Genomic DNA, 16,657 nt, shown 5'->3' with positions numbered 1-16,657 from the left:
ATTTTGAAAATAGTAAAACCAAAAAATAAACTACTTCTTAGAGTAACCCCTTAGTGCGCTAACTTTGTAGTTAAATACTACACTGCATACTACCCTACTTACAAAATATTCCATACACATGGGTCTTTGTAGTACCTACATACATATATACTTTGTGTTTATGTGTATGAAATTAATTCCATGTAACCAAACCTAGTATAGTCCATGGTGAATTGTGAACACTTACCGAAAAAAATAAGATATACCGATAACATAACTAAAAAACAAATATAAAAATTTTGGAAAAGAGAAAGTGCAAAATGTCGCTTTAATTCTGAAACTCTGGAAATTAAAACGTAACGGAAAACGAAATATACTTAAAATTCGAATAAGTCACCGTAGCTAAATGGGTTTGGGCGTCACTATCATTCGGTTTTGCCCGGTTTCGAAACCCACAGACAAATAGTTCTCGATAACGAAGATTTTTAGGCTTACAGTCTCCACGAACTAACTACACGTCAACACATTGAGTCCTCGGCCAAGGGCGTTTTAGATCTTACAATCAATTTTTGTTTAGGTTCTTAGATAGAAAGGTCCACATAAACCAACCTCCGTCTGCTTAATATAAGTTCCTGAACAGCGAGGGCAAACAAAACAAAATTCATATGGTTGATTTCATATGGTGTACCTCACAAGAGTCTTCAATATGTCTTTGGCCACTCTCATTATTCCTGACAAGTGGAAATCAGGGAAAGTGGTCCCACTGCTGAAGCCTGGGATTCTTATCATCGGATAACTCTCTTTTCCCCAGTGTTGAAGACACTTGAAGCCCTTCTACTCCCTCTTTACACGAAACATCTGACCCCAGCCTCACACCAGCATGTCTTCCGAAGAGTACACAGCACCACCACAGCACTCACCAGCATTATCCCTCAGATAAACCGCGGGCTCAAGCAAAACCGCCCCTGCGAAAGGACTGTCCTAGTACCGTTGGACCTAAAAAAGCTTTCGATGCAGTCAGCCACGCCACGCTAATAGATGATATCTTACAGTCGCTACTCCCATCAAGGCGGAAGAGGTGGACCGCAAACTACCTGAGTAGTCGTCATTCCTCGGTGCTATTTCGAAACCAAATATCGGAAGAGAGGAAAATAAACCAAGGAGTTCCGCAAGGGACTTTCACCCTGGCTTTTTAACTTCTATATCTCGAAGTCGAAGTCAGAGGGAGTCTCCCTGGTTTCATACGCTGACGACTGCACGATAATGGCGTCGGGCAAATGACATTGGGGCAAAGACAAAGAAATGTTGCTATCGACTAAACTATGATGCGCCTGTGTGGTCGCCTGGAACCAGTGATTCGCAGTGGACGAAGCTACAGACCTGCCATAAGGACTGCGATAGGATGTCTTCTGATGTCCCCAATACAACATCTAAAGGGTGGTTAAGTTTCAAAGGCCTGTGTTGATTTTGAATTAAATACATTTTTTTAGGAAATTATTGTCATTTCTCTTTATTATAATATTGGTATGGCTCAATTACGTATGGAAAAAAATATCGGCCAAATGGCCGCCGTGGTCTCGGCGGCACACCGCCATCCGATGGTCCAAATTTTCGATGACGCTGAGGCATAATTGAGGTTCTATGCCGTTAAAGTGCCGAATTATCTCATCCTTTAGCTCTTGAATTGTTTCTGGCTTATCGACATACACCTTTTCTTTCAAATAACCCCATAGCAAGAAGTCCAACGGTGTCAAATCACATGATCTTGGGGCCATCAAATTTTTTGCGCAAAAGAGCCATTGTTTAGTTAGCTGTGTGACAAGTGGCACCGTCCTGTTGAAACCACATATCGTCCACATCCATATCTTCCAATTCGGGCCATAAAAAGTTCGTTATCATCTCACGATAGCGAACACTATTCACAGTAACTGCCTGACCGGCCTCATTTTGGAAAAAATACGGCCCAATAATGCCGCCGGCAATTCTGCTTATTGACGAATCCCCTGAGGCGAAAATGTGCCTCATCACTGAAGATGATTTTCTTCACGAAGTGCGCGATATGCATTTTGATTTGAACGCCCGTTTTCATAATAAGCCTGAATAACTTTAACGCGTTGCTCGATTGTGTATTCTTCCATTCCACTTAATATAAAACTTGTATTTTATTTAATGGGACTTCTGTTTCACATTCTTTATCTTACAAAACTAGTTGCAAATAAATATTTAAAAATTATTACCTATGAAAAATAATTGGAATTGAATATGTCTCTTAGGACACCGTCAGCACTGTTAAGGTTTTCTTTTGTTTGGCTTGGTCTCCGAGCCCTTTCAGATCCCATTCATGAGAAAAAAGTCATCCTCAAAGAAGTTATTTAGTTTTTCACTCGCAGAACACAAAATTAAAGGATTCGAAGTTTAAACAGATTAGGGCAACAGACGATTCGGACGTGTAACATTACAGAATTACCACAATAAAAAAATAACTTAATATACATAACCTACTCAACTAAGGACCATTCAATGAAAAGCAGACGAGACATTATTGCGAAATCCTGAGCGAAGCATAGCTAACCTATCCTTCACATTTTGCAGCTGCCTGCATACTCGACACCGAATGCGGCTCATCTGAGGTGTGTCAAGGTGGCCAGTGTGTAAACCCCTGCCTGCAGGCACAAGCTTGCGGTATGAATGCTGAATGTCACATACAAATTCACTATAAACAATGCTCCTGCCCAGCCGGTTTCACTGGTAATCCGGACGTGGAATGTGTGCGCATACCAGTAGCCTGCAACAGCGATGCAGAATGCCGGGAAGGCTATAACTGTCACGACTCAATGTGTCAGCCGGCTTGTCAAAGCGATCAGGATTGTGCGTTGAATGAAAAGTGCCTGCGTGGTAGCTGCATGCGTAAGTATTGGAATAAAAAGTATAGGAACCATATTAGAATACTTAATGAATAACTAATTTTGCACCTTCTCCTACCATTCTAGTGACTTGCCGAGTGGATAATGATTGCTTCCTCGGGCATGTTTGTTTGCACAATAAATGCGTATATGGCTGTCGTATTGATGACGACTGTAGCGCTTCCGAGTCCTGCCGCCACGACAAGTGCACTAATCCTTGCCTAGAGAATCCTTGCGGTCCAAACTCTGTCTGTTCCGTGTCTAATCATCGCGCTATTTGCAGTTGTCTTGACGGCATGGTGCCGAATCCTACACCACAGGTCGGTTGCGTGCGCAGTCCACCACTCGACTGTAATGAAAATCGCGATTGTCCAAATGGATTAGCTTGCTTTGAGTTTGCCTGTCGTCCGCCATGCGCCGACAATGCGGGCTGTCTTTCGAATGAACGTTGTCAAGGAGGTGTCTGTAAGCCACTTTGTCGACGAGATGATGATTGTCGGAGCAGCGAAGTTTGCTTAGGTCTAACTTGCGTAGCTGGTTGCCGCTCGGATCAGGGTTGTCCACTCGATCTGGCTTGTGTTAATCAACAGTGCGTGAATCCTTGCGCCGAACCAGCCACTTGCGGCACAAATGCCGAATGTCTAGTAATTGATCATCGCAAGAAATGCTCATGCCCGCAAGGTCTAGTCGGCAACGCAGATATATCATGCAAAACACCACGCATCGCCTGTGTGCAGAACGAAAATTGCGATGCAAACCAAATCTGTTACGGTGGCAGCTGTCAAGGAAAATGTCGAAATGATCAAAACTGTCTAGCGGATGAGCGCTGCATGCGTGGCACCTGTCGCACCGTTTGCAACACCGACTCTGCTTGCGCGCAAGGACAAATCTGCGAAAATCGCGTTTGTCAAATTGGTTGTCGCAATGATCTCACCTGTCCGAGCAATGAGGCGTGCGTCAATAAGAAATGTAAAAATCCCTGTGAGACGCCTGGACAATGTGGGCAATGTGCCAACTGTTTAGTGGTCAACCACGGTGTCCAATGTAGCTGCCCGAATGGCTTCCTCGGCGACGGACTCAGCGGTTGTCAACAACCTCCACAGCGCTGTAATCCCACCTGCCAATGTGATGAAACGAATACCTACTGCGCCGAAACATGTACGCATACCGACGACTGCGCTTGCGGTCAAGTATGCACACGTGGTAAATGTCGCCAGAAGTGCGGCACCGGACGCAATTGCCCACTCGGACAACTCTGTGAACGCGGTACTTGCCTTGCTGGCTGCAAGGCTAACTCCGACTGTCCCACCGACCAAAGCTGCCTCAAAGGCAAATGTGCCGATCCGTGTGCTGGCAAGTCAGCTTGTGGTCGCAATGCGCTCTGCACTATCTCCGATCATCGTATGTTATGCTATTGCCCCGATGGCTATGAAGGTGAACCGAGCAAAGAATGCGTGCAATTCCAATGTGCGCAAGATGCCGATTGTGAGCCCAATAAACGCTGTGATGCTGGCAAATGTCGCAATCCCTGCTTGGAATATGGCGCATGTGGAGTTAATGCTCAATGTCGTGTGGTGGATCGCAAACCACAATGTTCATGCCCACCCGACTACTTTGGCAGCCCCGAAACTGAATGTCGCTCATTGTATGGCGGCTGTGCGAATGATCCTTGCGGCGCAAATTCCAAATGTATAGAAGTACCTGGTGGATATGAGTGTGCCTGTATGGACGGTTGTATGGGAGATGCACACAAGGGATGTGTATGCGAAGGACATCTGGTGAATGCATGCGCAGAGCAGCCATGCGGGCAGAATGCTGCTTGTCACGTGCTGGAGCACAACGAGGCACAATGCTACTGTCCCGAAGAATTCCCATATGGCGATGCGTATGTGCAATGTGAGTATGAAGAAGCAGATGTTAAAAAAAAGAGAAAACAATTAATTTTTGTTTAATGTTTCGAAATTTTAGAAAAGTTTTTGTTGTGATTAACATTTCCTACACTTTTCTTCATTTAACCTATATACTTTCATTAACTTCGTTTCACCTTCCATTTACTTGTTAGGTTACTTAACACCACCCCAAGAAGACTGCCGCACTCAGGGTTGTATTACCGGCGAATGTGTGCGCCAAGGAGTCGAGTATGTCTGCCGGCATGGTAAGTACTGAAACTCTACTGCCATTTTATGTATCCTTTAGTATATTTAAATTGATAAATAAAAAAATAACCAGAACTTTTTAGCAATCCTATCAAGTTTAGTACAGATTTTTTTAATTGCAGACTTTTTAGTTTAGCCTCTCTTTATTTTTTGTTTTGTTGCAAAAATAAACATTTGAGACCTCGTCTAATACCACCAATAGCGTACACAATTAATTCTAAATAATATTTATTTTGTGAGTAACCATTGTTTGATTCGAGATTTATGTTTTTTATGCAATTTCAAAAAGAAAAAGAAAATATACAGTATTGGCATATAAATATTTAATACAAAAATTAACCCCAATTTTACAAATATGTTTGTTTGATTAGTTTAACAAATGTTTCTTATTAAATAATTTTAATTGAACATTATGTAAAGTCGAAAAATTTTAAATAATTACCTAATTGTTTTACCAAATTTTATGAATTGAATTTAACCTCTTACACAGCAAAAATAATCACTCGATTGCGGTGAACAGTTGTTATTAAGCAAATATTTCTCACAGTGTAGTGTGTTTAAATACAATAAAAACAATATTTTGAGTTTAATACAAATATAGTTGATGGGGTTTTAGCCATTCTTAACGTATCACACAAACACACCCACACATCTGGAAACATATACAAAATAATATAAACACGCGATGTCTTTAATGTCCCATAGACAGGATAAATAAACTAAGAAGAGAGCAAATCGCAGGAAAGAAAGAGAAATATTAAAAACTACACTCAGCAAAATAATTTGCTAAAAATATAATATAAAACATTTTAGTGCACTTTAAATATTTTTCATTTCAATTTCGCTTAGCTTAGGTATATTTATTTTTTTATTTACTTTTTATTTGAATTTTATAATTTTTGAGTTTTCTTATCAGCATTTTTTTCTAAGCAAATCAACATACAGCGCTTTATACTATTCGTACGTCAAATACATTTACATGTTTCAAGTGTGATATACAAAACTTAAATACCAACTTGAAAAACAAAATTTTGAAAAACAAAACAAACTTTAACGCATATGAAAGTTCGTGGAATGTCGCTGTCGCTATCGCGGTCTCCCAATCTGTGCATACATACATACATGTAACACATGCATATATGATTTATAGTTACATACAAAATACATATACCATTCACATATTCGTGCCACAAAATTAATAGCAACGCAAATAGAAAAATAACCCTTTCCAAATATGCTTTCATTGTTGATAAAAAAACAATTCTAAATTTAAATACATAAATCAGTAGGCCTCTAACTCGGATCCGCTACGTAGTACAACATTTGCTACAAGTATACAATATTACATACATACTAAACATATGTTGTTAATCGTTGCACAACAAAAGTCAGTTTTCCTTAAAAAACACACCTTCACATACACGTCCCCATATATACTTACACACACATACACACATCCTTCATCACTTATCCTGAAAAGACCATCCCAATAAAAGAAAACCATTATCCAGAACACTATGTGGAAAGGAAAATATTTCCTAGCAGCGAGACCTAATTTATTTTGATAAGAAAAAAAAAAAATTTCATGGGCAGTACAATCCAAAATAATAAGTTCTAAAATTGTATTCAAATATTTTCAGATACATATATTACATAACAACGTGATAAACTATTTTTGAACACTTTAAGTGACCTAAAATATTACTTATATCTCTTCAAACATAGCAAGCATAGTAGGGATGATTAACTATGTCATATAGTGTACATATGGTACACATTTTTGTCTCGAATGTGGTAATGAAATGGTTAATAAATCTAGCAAAAAAAAAAGCTGCTTTGTTTAACCTATAATATTCCAGCAATAAAGAGGCATGCTTCAAGAGTGACAGTCCTTGACCGAATATAAATCCGGCTCGTTCCGGTAAGGCGGAACCGACTGCCGTGGGAACGTGTCTCTCAGCTGTGTCCGAGCTCTCATATTGTATCTTCCTTTCGCAAAACCCTGCCATTGAATGCTTATTAAATTTTATCAAAATTGTCAATTGATCACTATACTTAAAAATATTCAACTTTTCATGTAGCGCTCAGAGAGTTCATATGTTAAGTTCGAATTATAGTACACCAGCTGATTCGAAGTGGAATTTGCTTCGGGTGAAGCCAACTGAGCGAAACTCATGATAAGGCTGAAATATTTAAATAATTCAAAAACTAGTTTTTTATATGGTAAATCTGGTGATAAATCAAATGCATCAAACAATTCAAATGTGAAAATTTAAGTATGTTTGTAGATATATGTATACTTAATATAAACATTTTGTACGCGCATTTCTTTTTCAGTTCACAGTAAAAATCCAACAAAAAAGAAATCTTCTAATAGAAGAATATTCTCAATGCATACTATATTAATTTTAAAGCCAGACTGACAACTGCAATACAGGCAAAATGTCCATACGGGCGCCGGCGTCCATCTTCATGCTATCAGAATACTTAAGTTGAGAATTTGAAGTTGGTAAACACTTTTTCAGCACTATTTCGTAGTGTAATCGTCATGCACTGGGTCACTTAAATAGTTCAGGAAGTCTTTTTATTTATTTTCTTATTTCTTTTGTTTTTGATTTTGTACTATCTAAGCGTGATACACATTGTTTCGCATTCATTCTAAGCGCTTTAATCGCTTAGAGTAACAAAAGCTTTCCTTCAAAATTTGATAATACATATATGGAATGAATATGGAATGAATATGGGCGGCCGCCGTAGCCGAATGGGTTGGTGCGTGATTACCATTCGGAATTCACAGAGAGAACGTTGGTTCGAATCTCGGTGAAACACTAAAATTAAGAACAACTAAACTCTAATAGCGGTCGCCCTTCGGCAGGCAATGCCAAACCTCCGAGTGTATTTCTGCCATGAAAAAGCTTCTCAAAAAATATCTGCCGTTCGGAGTCGGCTTGAAACTGTAGGTCCCTCCATTTGTGGAACAACATCAAGACGCACAACACAAATAGGAGGAGGAGGCTCGGCTAAACACCCAAAAAGGGTGTAGGCGCCAAATATATCATATATGTATATATATATATGGAATGAATATCAACATAACATTTTTATTATTAAATGCATCTATAATTTTAAAAAGCTTTATTTAACTAAAAACAACATTCATTTACACAAGCTTGAAAACTTTTTCAACATTTATTTACATACTTATTCCACGCTATATTCATACATATTATGTGTTAAAATGTTAAAGTGTCGTAAACAATCTGAGCTGGTTTAGGCCAGATTCCTTCACCATAATATATAACGTTTTCGATCGCTAGTTGATGAGAAGCTTTCTTTAATTGCAGAAACGTACTCGGAGGCTTTCCCTTGCCTGCCGCGTGACAAGCATTACGATAATAATTCATATCGATAACTTTGTTGTTACACTTCAGTGTATTTAGAATCTAGCCATAGCCATAGTCTTGGTATAACACAATAGACGACTTCCAAGAAACGCATGTTATTTAATTTCATAACATAACATTTTGAATAGCTCAGTAAAGGCTAAGTTTGCTGGAGAACTCAAAAGCTAATCTTTGAACACTCTGCCAGAACACTTTAAAATATCTTGGGAAAACAACAATGGACTATAATATCACTCAAAAAAGAAGCCTGCATCGAAAGTTTAACCCTTTATAGCTTTTTATATTTTCATATTGCTTTTACTTTTGGCCTTTATGAGCTCTGCTAAAGAAAACTTGCACCACCCAAGTCGTGTTTTCACGTTAATTCAACCTCCAGGCAAAATAAATGTACTTGTCAGTTCAAGAACTGTATTCTTCTGTTAACTTTACTATTAAGGTTCAAGTTTAAAGCCTGTTTTCAAGACGCAAATGTGTGACAAAATATAATTTCTATTCCCCTCGTATAACTTAAAGCTCTCGAAATCAAAATTTTACCAACACCTGCAAAAACGTTGACAACCTTAGAACTTTCACTGAAGAAAAGTTCAATACAACTTTTTTGAAAGCTTCAAGATACGTTATTTTATGTATCCTAAAGTAACATCCTTTGATATGCCAAACTTTCAAGCACATTACATACTTTAAATAGTGGAATGTTGTAATATTCGACAAAACACAGAATTTCTAAGAACCAAACGCTTCGAGCCTAATTTTGTGCACTTGGCAAATCAACAGAAAATTTACAAATAATTACGATTTTTATGAAGTCGAAAGCTTTTTGGTATTCTGTGCATAACTTGATAAAACTAAGGAGTTATTATACGCAGTACGGTCCGCAAAAACGTAAAACACGCAATTTTCCATTACTTCTACATAATTTAAGCTATTTATTTACATAAAATCAAAACGCGAGCATGCTACCTGATTTGTGTAGCTTTAATAGATAAATTTTCAATCGTTCAGAAATGTGTTGATTTGTTAAAACAATTTGACCTCTTGGCAATTGATTAAGAAAAGGGTTTTCTTTTTGACACAGAATACCAACACTTCATAAATAGTCAATATTGAAAATGCGGAAGATGGTGAATATATCAAGTGCACAGAATTTGGCTGTAAATGTTAGTAAGGTAAATAGCTCTAGAGTTTTTATGAACTCATAGGCCGAATTTTAAAGTTTTAAGTCGAAAGCATTCGAATGAAACTTTTATAAATGCTTTAAAACCCAAAAAAGTTGTGTAAGCTTTTTGTGCAAACATGGCTTCCAACGCATTTTAAATTAATTTATAAGACAGGATTGTGTAGCCTTTAAGCTCACAAACACAAATTGCGGTTTTGAGTCTGACGATAAATGTTTTTCATTTAATTTTTTATTATTGAAACAATTAATCGTTGTTGTACCACCTCAAGCTCATCATATCCCTGTCCTGGCTGCCTCATCATCCTTTTAACCCCCACCCGCTCCGTATTAACTGTACACTTGATATCGTAAAGCGATATTGAAGTAATAACTCTATGTACCTAACCACGTATAAATGTCTAATCCTGCAAATAACGAAGTAAAAACTGTGCACAAAATTGTAGCTGAAACAACAAATACAGCAGCAGCAACCAGTTGAGCTAATACTAAAAATTTAACAGCAGAAGAAAAATCATAAGAAGCACATTTGCAAAACCGGATCAAGCGCCGCGATAGCGATAAGTAAAGCAAACAACAACAACAAAATTCTACAAAAAAAATAACCACCGACTGGCAAAATATCAACAAAAGTATATAAATAATTTGAAGCATAACGGCAGATTAAAAATTACGAGTTACTAAAATGACACCGATCTCCGCAAACACACGCCCACAAACACACACACATATACACGCACACGTTTACAGAAATACACAGTTCCACTTACTAGTTACAGCTGTGTGATCCCCCACATCCTTTGACAACGTGCGTTCCCTTCCAATATCCATGTGCTCCTTCACTTGTTGACCCCCCCTGCTGTTTGAAACACGTGAAATAAATATTTTTTTCGAAACGAGTGTGAAAACGAGAACTTAAAAGTCTTGAACAAATTTTAAACTAAAATGTAATGCTGAGAAACAGTGAAAGACCTAAATTACAAATAATTATAAGAGCAATGAAAAGATATAATTTTTTATATTAAATAAATTTTTTTACAAATCAACTACGTCTCAGATTGGGAACTGTGGACGGGACAATTCTCACATGGTTCACATATGCCAGCAAACTATTTTGAACTTTTTTGTTTGAAATTTTTTTTAATTAATCGAAAGCACGCTATATATACACCAACAATTCGCCTGATCAATATGATTCCATAACCCAAAAAATAATGTTTAATAAATTTAAAAACAAAGAAATCGTAACTCACCTTATCTTAACTCTCTTACATATATTGTTTTTTTTTTTGGTTTTTTTTTTGCAACTATTAAATATACACAAGCAAATCAGTGCGCCTAAAAGCCGTCCTTTGTACAAAAAGGAAAACCACATTCACTCACTAATCTTCTCTCTCTCTCTCTCTCTGCTCGTGCCTCTCTACACCTATCACAAATTATTTACTTTAATATTGGCATTTTAGTTTGTTTATAAGAAGCATACAACATAAAAATCTATAAAATTATACAGCATTGGAATTAAACATAAAATAATAATAAGTAACGCCTAGGGTTCCGAAAACCAGCCAGCTGTAACTAAATTGACTAATACAAACAAATATTTTTGGTATTTTGCATTAGTTAGTAAGTTGTACATATATCTAAAAAATAAAACTGTTTCTTGGCAGTGAGCTATATACTAACACCTGTAAATATTTACAAATACATGCTGTGTTGCACAAACAACCACACTGTCGTCTTAAAAAATATGTAAAAATAATAAAATATATTGGACCAAGCGCTATTAAGTTTTGTACAAATTAGTTTTGGTATTAATAGTATTTTTTAATAATTTTTTGGTAATTTGTAAATTAAACAAAAAAAAACATTGTAAAAAGCATATACAAAATCTTCCTTTTATAATTTCCCCTTTATATATAATATGTATGTATGTATATACCTTTTTTTAATTTATATATATGCGTACTGCTTTGGACAACTTGCATATACATACATATAAATATTTCATGAAGTACCACAAGAAAGTGTACGCCTTAGGGCAGAGCGCATGTGTTGGATGTCGTACGAATTTCAAAAACAGAAAAAAAACAAATATAAGTAATTTTGCTTTGCTTTGCAAAAACTGTAATTTAGAACTTTCGTATAAAGGCGAAGGAATGAATAGTATTTGAAGAAAAAAGCAGACTGATTTTTTTCCAAAATGATTGGCGCATATTCTTAATATTCTCAAAAATATTTTGACAGGCTTAAAACTCAAGACGCAAAAAATGTCTGTCAACAATTTCAAACTATATTAATATGTAGTATTAAAGTGAGTATATTTCCCAACTTAACACAAATTTTACTCATCTTCGTTATTTACACAATAAAATTTACCAAAATGTTTCACTAAAAATTGCCACCACAGTATGCGGATTTAAAAATCATAAATCTAAGTATGGCTTTCGGGCATATACTACCATCTGTTAATTTAAAAAATGTCGACTATTCAACTGGCCTACCAGACTGGCCTTTTTATATTTCTTAAAGACATGCCGAGCTTGTTTCAATAACAAAACTGCCAAAATGTTCTGGAAATCGAAAACCGTTACACAAATACCGTTTTAAAAATAATATGTTGGTGTTTTCGAACCTTGTTAAAAACTCGAAACTAATTTCAACATCATTTGGCCATTCTTTGCAAACTAAAAAAAATCGAAGATAATTTTGATTGTCTATGCAAATTGCTTTTATTTGACTAATCATAGTTTTACTATTACTAAGAAAAACTTTCAACTAATCACGCATTTTTGTTAGCTTTGGCAAAAATAAATCTGTCAAAAGTCAGCACTCATACTCTGTTTGATAAACTTTCCAAACAGCTGCCGCCATTCTCTCAAGAATATGTGCCAATTTATATATAAAAAGTTGCTTTTTTTTATTATTGCTATAAACTCGGATTCAAAAATAAACAAACGTGTATTGGGCAAATAAAAAATTGAAAAAATTATACGAATCATTTACTCAAATAATAAATCCACACAAATAACTCGCTTAAATCCAACATCTAACAAAATCAAAATGAAAATAACAAGAACAAAAGTCAGTTACTGACTAAATACTACTACTACTAAGACACCTTTGCTGCGATCATGAAAATGTGAGATGTCTCCCCTTCACAGTTCTTTATTAATTTTGTTTTTTTAACACACCATCGACTTTTTAATATAAAAATCATATTGAATTGTTCGGTGAGAAAAATATATTGCACTTTCTCTTAATTTACACCTACAAAATTAAATAAAAGTAATTAAATAAAAAAATGAAAACTACCTTCTTAACATTTAGTAATAATCCTTTTCTAATTTTGGTTTTCAAATATACATCCTCGGAATTATTCTCAGTTTTCTTAGATTCATTTCGCATTCACGCACACAAAACCTCATTTGCAAAACAAAGTTTAATATATTTTCTTTTATCTCAACCTAACCTAAATATTAGACGAACCTCTCCTCCACTGAATCCACCACACAACCGAAACCCTCCACCACCCACACAAGCAAACAAAACACAAACCCACTCACTGACAAACAAGTTATAGTTTTTATTGTCACTAAAATGTTGCAACTACAACAAACGCATAAGCAAAAATCCAATAGGTCACGCGACACTACATCCCCCACTCTCTAACCCAAATTATTCATTTAGTTTAGGGCTAGTTTAAGTTTATTTGTTAAGTTTCTTTAATTTTTATCCCAAAAAATCCCTCTTCCTCGCACGCGCAGTCGTCCACTCGTTATTCCGTTTCACTCGCGCATTCTATGATTACTTGCGCTGAGATCTGGAATTGTATGTTAGCAAGTTAATGTTGCTCACTCATTCATCTATTTACTCTTCTCTTTTCTGCTCGATTTGGCTCTTGACTGCACGATCTTCAAAAGCAACAAATTAAACTCTCTTTTTCCCTTCTCAATGTGCAAGCATATGTTTTCCTCACGCCACTCTCGGGTGATATCTCCCAAATTCTCTTTTTATATTCTGCACAATCGTTCTTTCTACAAAATTATTGATATGAACTTCAGTTCTCAAATTTTTCTCATGTCGCTATCGAAGAGTTCTCTTTAATTTCTCGCATAATTTTCCTCCTATTTCTCACTATTTTTCTGCATTATAAGTCGCTAAATATCCAAATGCCATCCCTCAAATATATGCACCAATGTAATAAAAGTTCTAAACCAAAAATATACAACAACGCAATCACTACCAACCAGCCCGTCTCTCTATCTCTCACTCTTTCTTTCGGACACTTAAAATTCCATTTTAGACACCGAACAATGCACATCAGACGTCGAATGTCCCAGCGAAAAATCATGCCTGCAAGGACACTGTGTAAACCCTTGTTCGGTGCGTGGCGTTTGTGGTGCAAATGCGCTTTGCAAAAGCGTTCTGCATCGTCCGCGTTGCTCCTGCCCCAGTTGCTATATCGGACGTCCTGAAGTCGAATGTAAACCCGATCCGAAATGTACGGATGGCACAGCAGTTCAACCACGTGATCCCCAGCAACAGATACCCTGCACACAGGACACCGATTGTCCCGATACCTTGCAGTGTAGCCACTATGGCCAATGTACCGATCCATGCCAAAATCCACTATTCATTTGCAGCGGAAGTAAAAAGTGTGAAACCCGTCGACACCAGCCGGTGTGTGTCTGCAAGTCAGGATTCATTGTCAACGAATATGGTGAGCTAACGTGTGCACCTGAGAAGCGCGAATGCTATCGCGACGATGATTGTGCCTCAAATATGGCTTGTAGTGAGGGGAAATGTCGTAGTCCGTGCGTGGTCCCTGTTGGTCGCCAGCCAATTTGTGCAGAGAATAAATCTTGTGAGGTGCAGGATCACAAGCCAGTGTGTATATGTATGAAGGATTGTCAGCCGTCCATATCAATTTGTTTGCGAGATGCCGGCTGTCCGTCGGGTCTGGCGTGTCGCTCGTATCAGTGTGTAAATCCGTGCGACTTTGCAACGTGCGCGCCCAACTCGCCATGCATCGTCGAGGATCACAAGCCAATATGTAAATTCTGCCCGCCCGGATTTATAGCCGATGCCAAGAATGGATGTCAAAAAGGTAAAGCATACGTCTAGAGTTGTATAAGTGTGAAATATACTACTACAAAAGCAAAAAAACAACCATGTACTCTCTTTCTCACGCTCTGTTCAATCTCCTAAAACTTCTCTCTAATAATGTCACAAACTCCTTGCGCGTGCGCTCACATACTCAAATTGCTATGTATGCACTCTGCGGGGTAGTGTCCGCACACTTCCTCTATTGAGGCCAACTAAAATTTGTCCGTTTAAAAAATGTTAACTAATCTAAAATGAAATGCTTTTCATGAGAGGCTCATGGAATATATAACAAAAACAAGCAGTTCGTGCGTCTCTTCAGCCTAGCAATGAGAACTCAACCATCTGTAAATGAAATGTAAATTATTTACCAACAACAATGCTTAAAATATTAATAAGGCCCATTAAAGTTTCAATTTAACGAAAAATATTCATAGCTTTTTTCAACAATTCCAATCTTGGAGATGGGATTTTGATACTTTTTCAAAATTCCAAACTAACAAACAATAAAATCCTCTACACATTCACACATGCTCATGCCACCGTTTAATGAAAATTAATCAATGCAATCAACAGCAAATTAAAACAAAAGTTAATATTTCAATTAATTCAACAGAACATATTTACCTAAAATGTTTGGTATCGTAACATACTAAAGTCGGAAGTATTACTAATGGTTAACCAGTGTAGCTAACTAATTGTATAAAAGTACAAAGTAACTCTAAACTTTAAATATTAAATATTAAAACCTAAATCCTACTACCTTGAAAAAGTAAAAACTTAGTATTTAAATAGACTTATGACCCTTTTGTTCCCGTTGGTATACCTGCTGATCCAATATTAAGACAAAGATCCCTCTAGTCAATTCCTACCTAGCTATACTCTAGCAACTAGTATTATGTATATATATATGTATTTACCCTCAAATACCAACTCCTAAAAACAATTAAAAATTTACTCACAAATGTACATATTATATTTTATATCTAACATATTTTTTATCTTATCAACATGTAAAAATCAAACTCTACTCTATCAAAACGAAAATAAAAATGTAAAAATACGAAACACAAACTTACGCAGCAATAACAACTCCTACTCTCACCCCGTCGGCGGCGGGTGCCAACTGTACAAAAGATGCGGACTGCGACGAAACACTTCAGTGCAGCGCGCTAGAGCAATGCGTTGATCCCTGTATAGTCGTTTGTGCGGAGTCTGCATTATGTATTGTAAAAGCACATCGCGTAGTCACATGTATTTGCGCTGATAGTTTTATTGGCAATACTACTGTTAAATGCATTCCTTTACTTTTTGATATGCCTCCTCCTATAGAAAACATAACACAGCCAATACCGTTTGAACGTTCGGACACGACTGCCACGACCATTAAATATACAACAATATATTTAGCAAACCAAACAGAAATGCGTACACACTATACCGATATCGTTGCCGAGACAGAGACGGAATCCTATGACAGTACAACTCAGGTAACAGTATTTCGGACGACCACACCAAAACCAGTCACAAAGCTAAAAGGACCTGAACCTCCACTGTCTTCCACGCAATCCCCGCACCCTAGGGAAGAAATCCCTGCCACAGTTGATATTACAGAGATTCCGGTGGTTCAGACAACCGATCGACACCCTACTGCTCCTGCTATAACAACTACAACAAAAGAAACCACGATAACAGCAGGTGTCACAACTACACCTTCAGGTGAAGACAGATTTGCTACGACTATAATTCCAGCAAACGAGATTCCTTCAGCTCAGACAACGGTTGGATACACTACAGTTCCTGGTGTGAGGACTACGACTGAAAGTATCCAATCAACACCAGGTGGCACAACTACACCTTCAAGTGAAGAAAAGATAACTACAACAACTGGTCCAATAACCGAGATTCCTCCGGTTCAGACAACGATTGGATACACTA

At 37.1% G+C, this 16,657-nt stretch overlaps 1 protein-coding gene across 1 annotated transcript in view; it reads left to right on the top strand.

The window, feature by feature from the left end:
• LOC129248648 (uncharacterized) overlaps nt 1-16,657 on the top strand; it is a 233,351-nt gene that overhangs the window by 142,084 nt on the left and 74,610 nt on the right. The window contains exons 10-13 of the mRNA XM_054888276.1: nt 2,572-2,886; nt 2,970-4,778; nt 4,945-5,037; nt 13,920-14,723. Of these exons, the coding sequence (XP_054744251.1) occupies nt 2,572-2,886; nt 2,970-4,778; nt 4,945-5,037; nt 13,920-14,723 (3,021 nt within the window). The remainder of the gene's footprint in view (nt 1-2,571; nt 2,887-2,969; nt 4,779-4,944; nt 5,038-13,919; nt 14,724-16,657) is intronic.

The sequence above is a fragment of the Anastrepha obliqua genome, chromosome 5, assembly GCF_027943255.1.
Source record: "Anastrepha obliqua isolate idAnaObli1 chromosome 5, idAnaObli1_1.0, whole genome shotgun sequence".
NCBI lineage: Eukaryota > Metazoa > Arthropoda > Insecta > Diptera > Tephritidae > Anastrepha > Anastrepha obliqua.
This window is presented reverse-complemented; position numbering and strand designations above follow the sequence as displayed.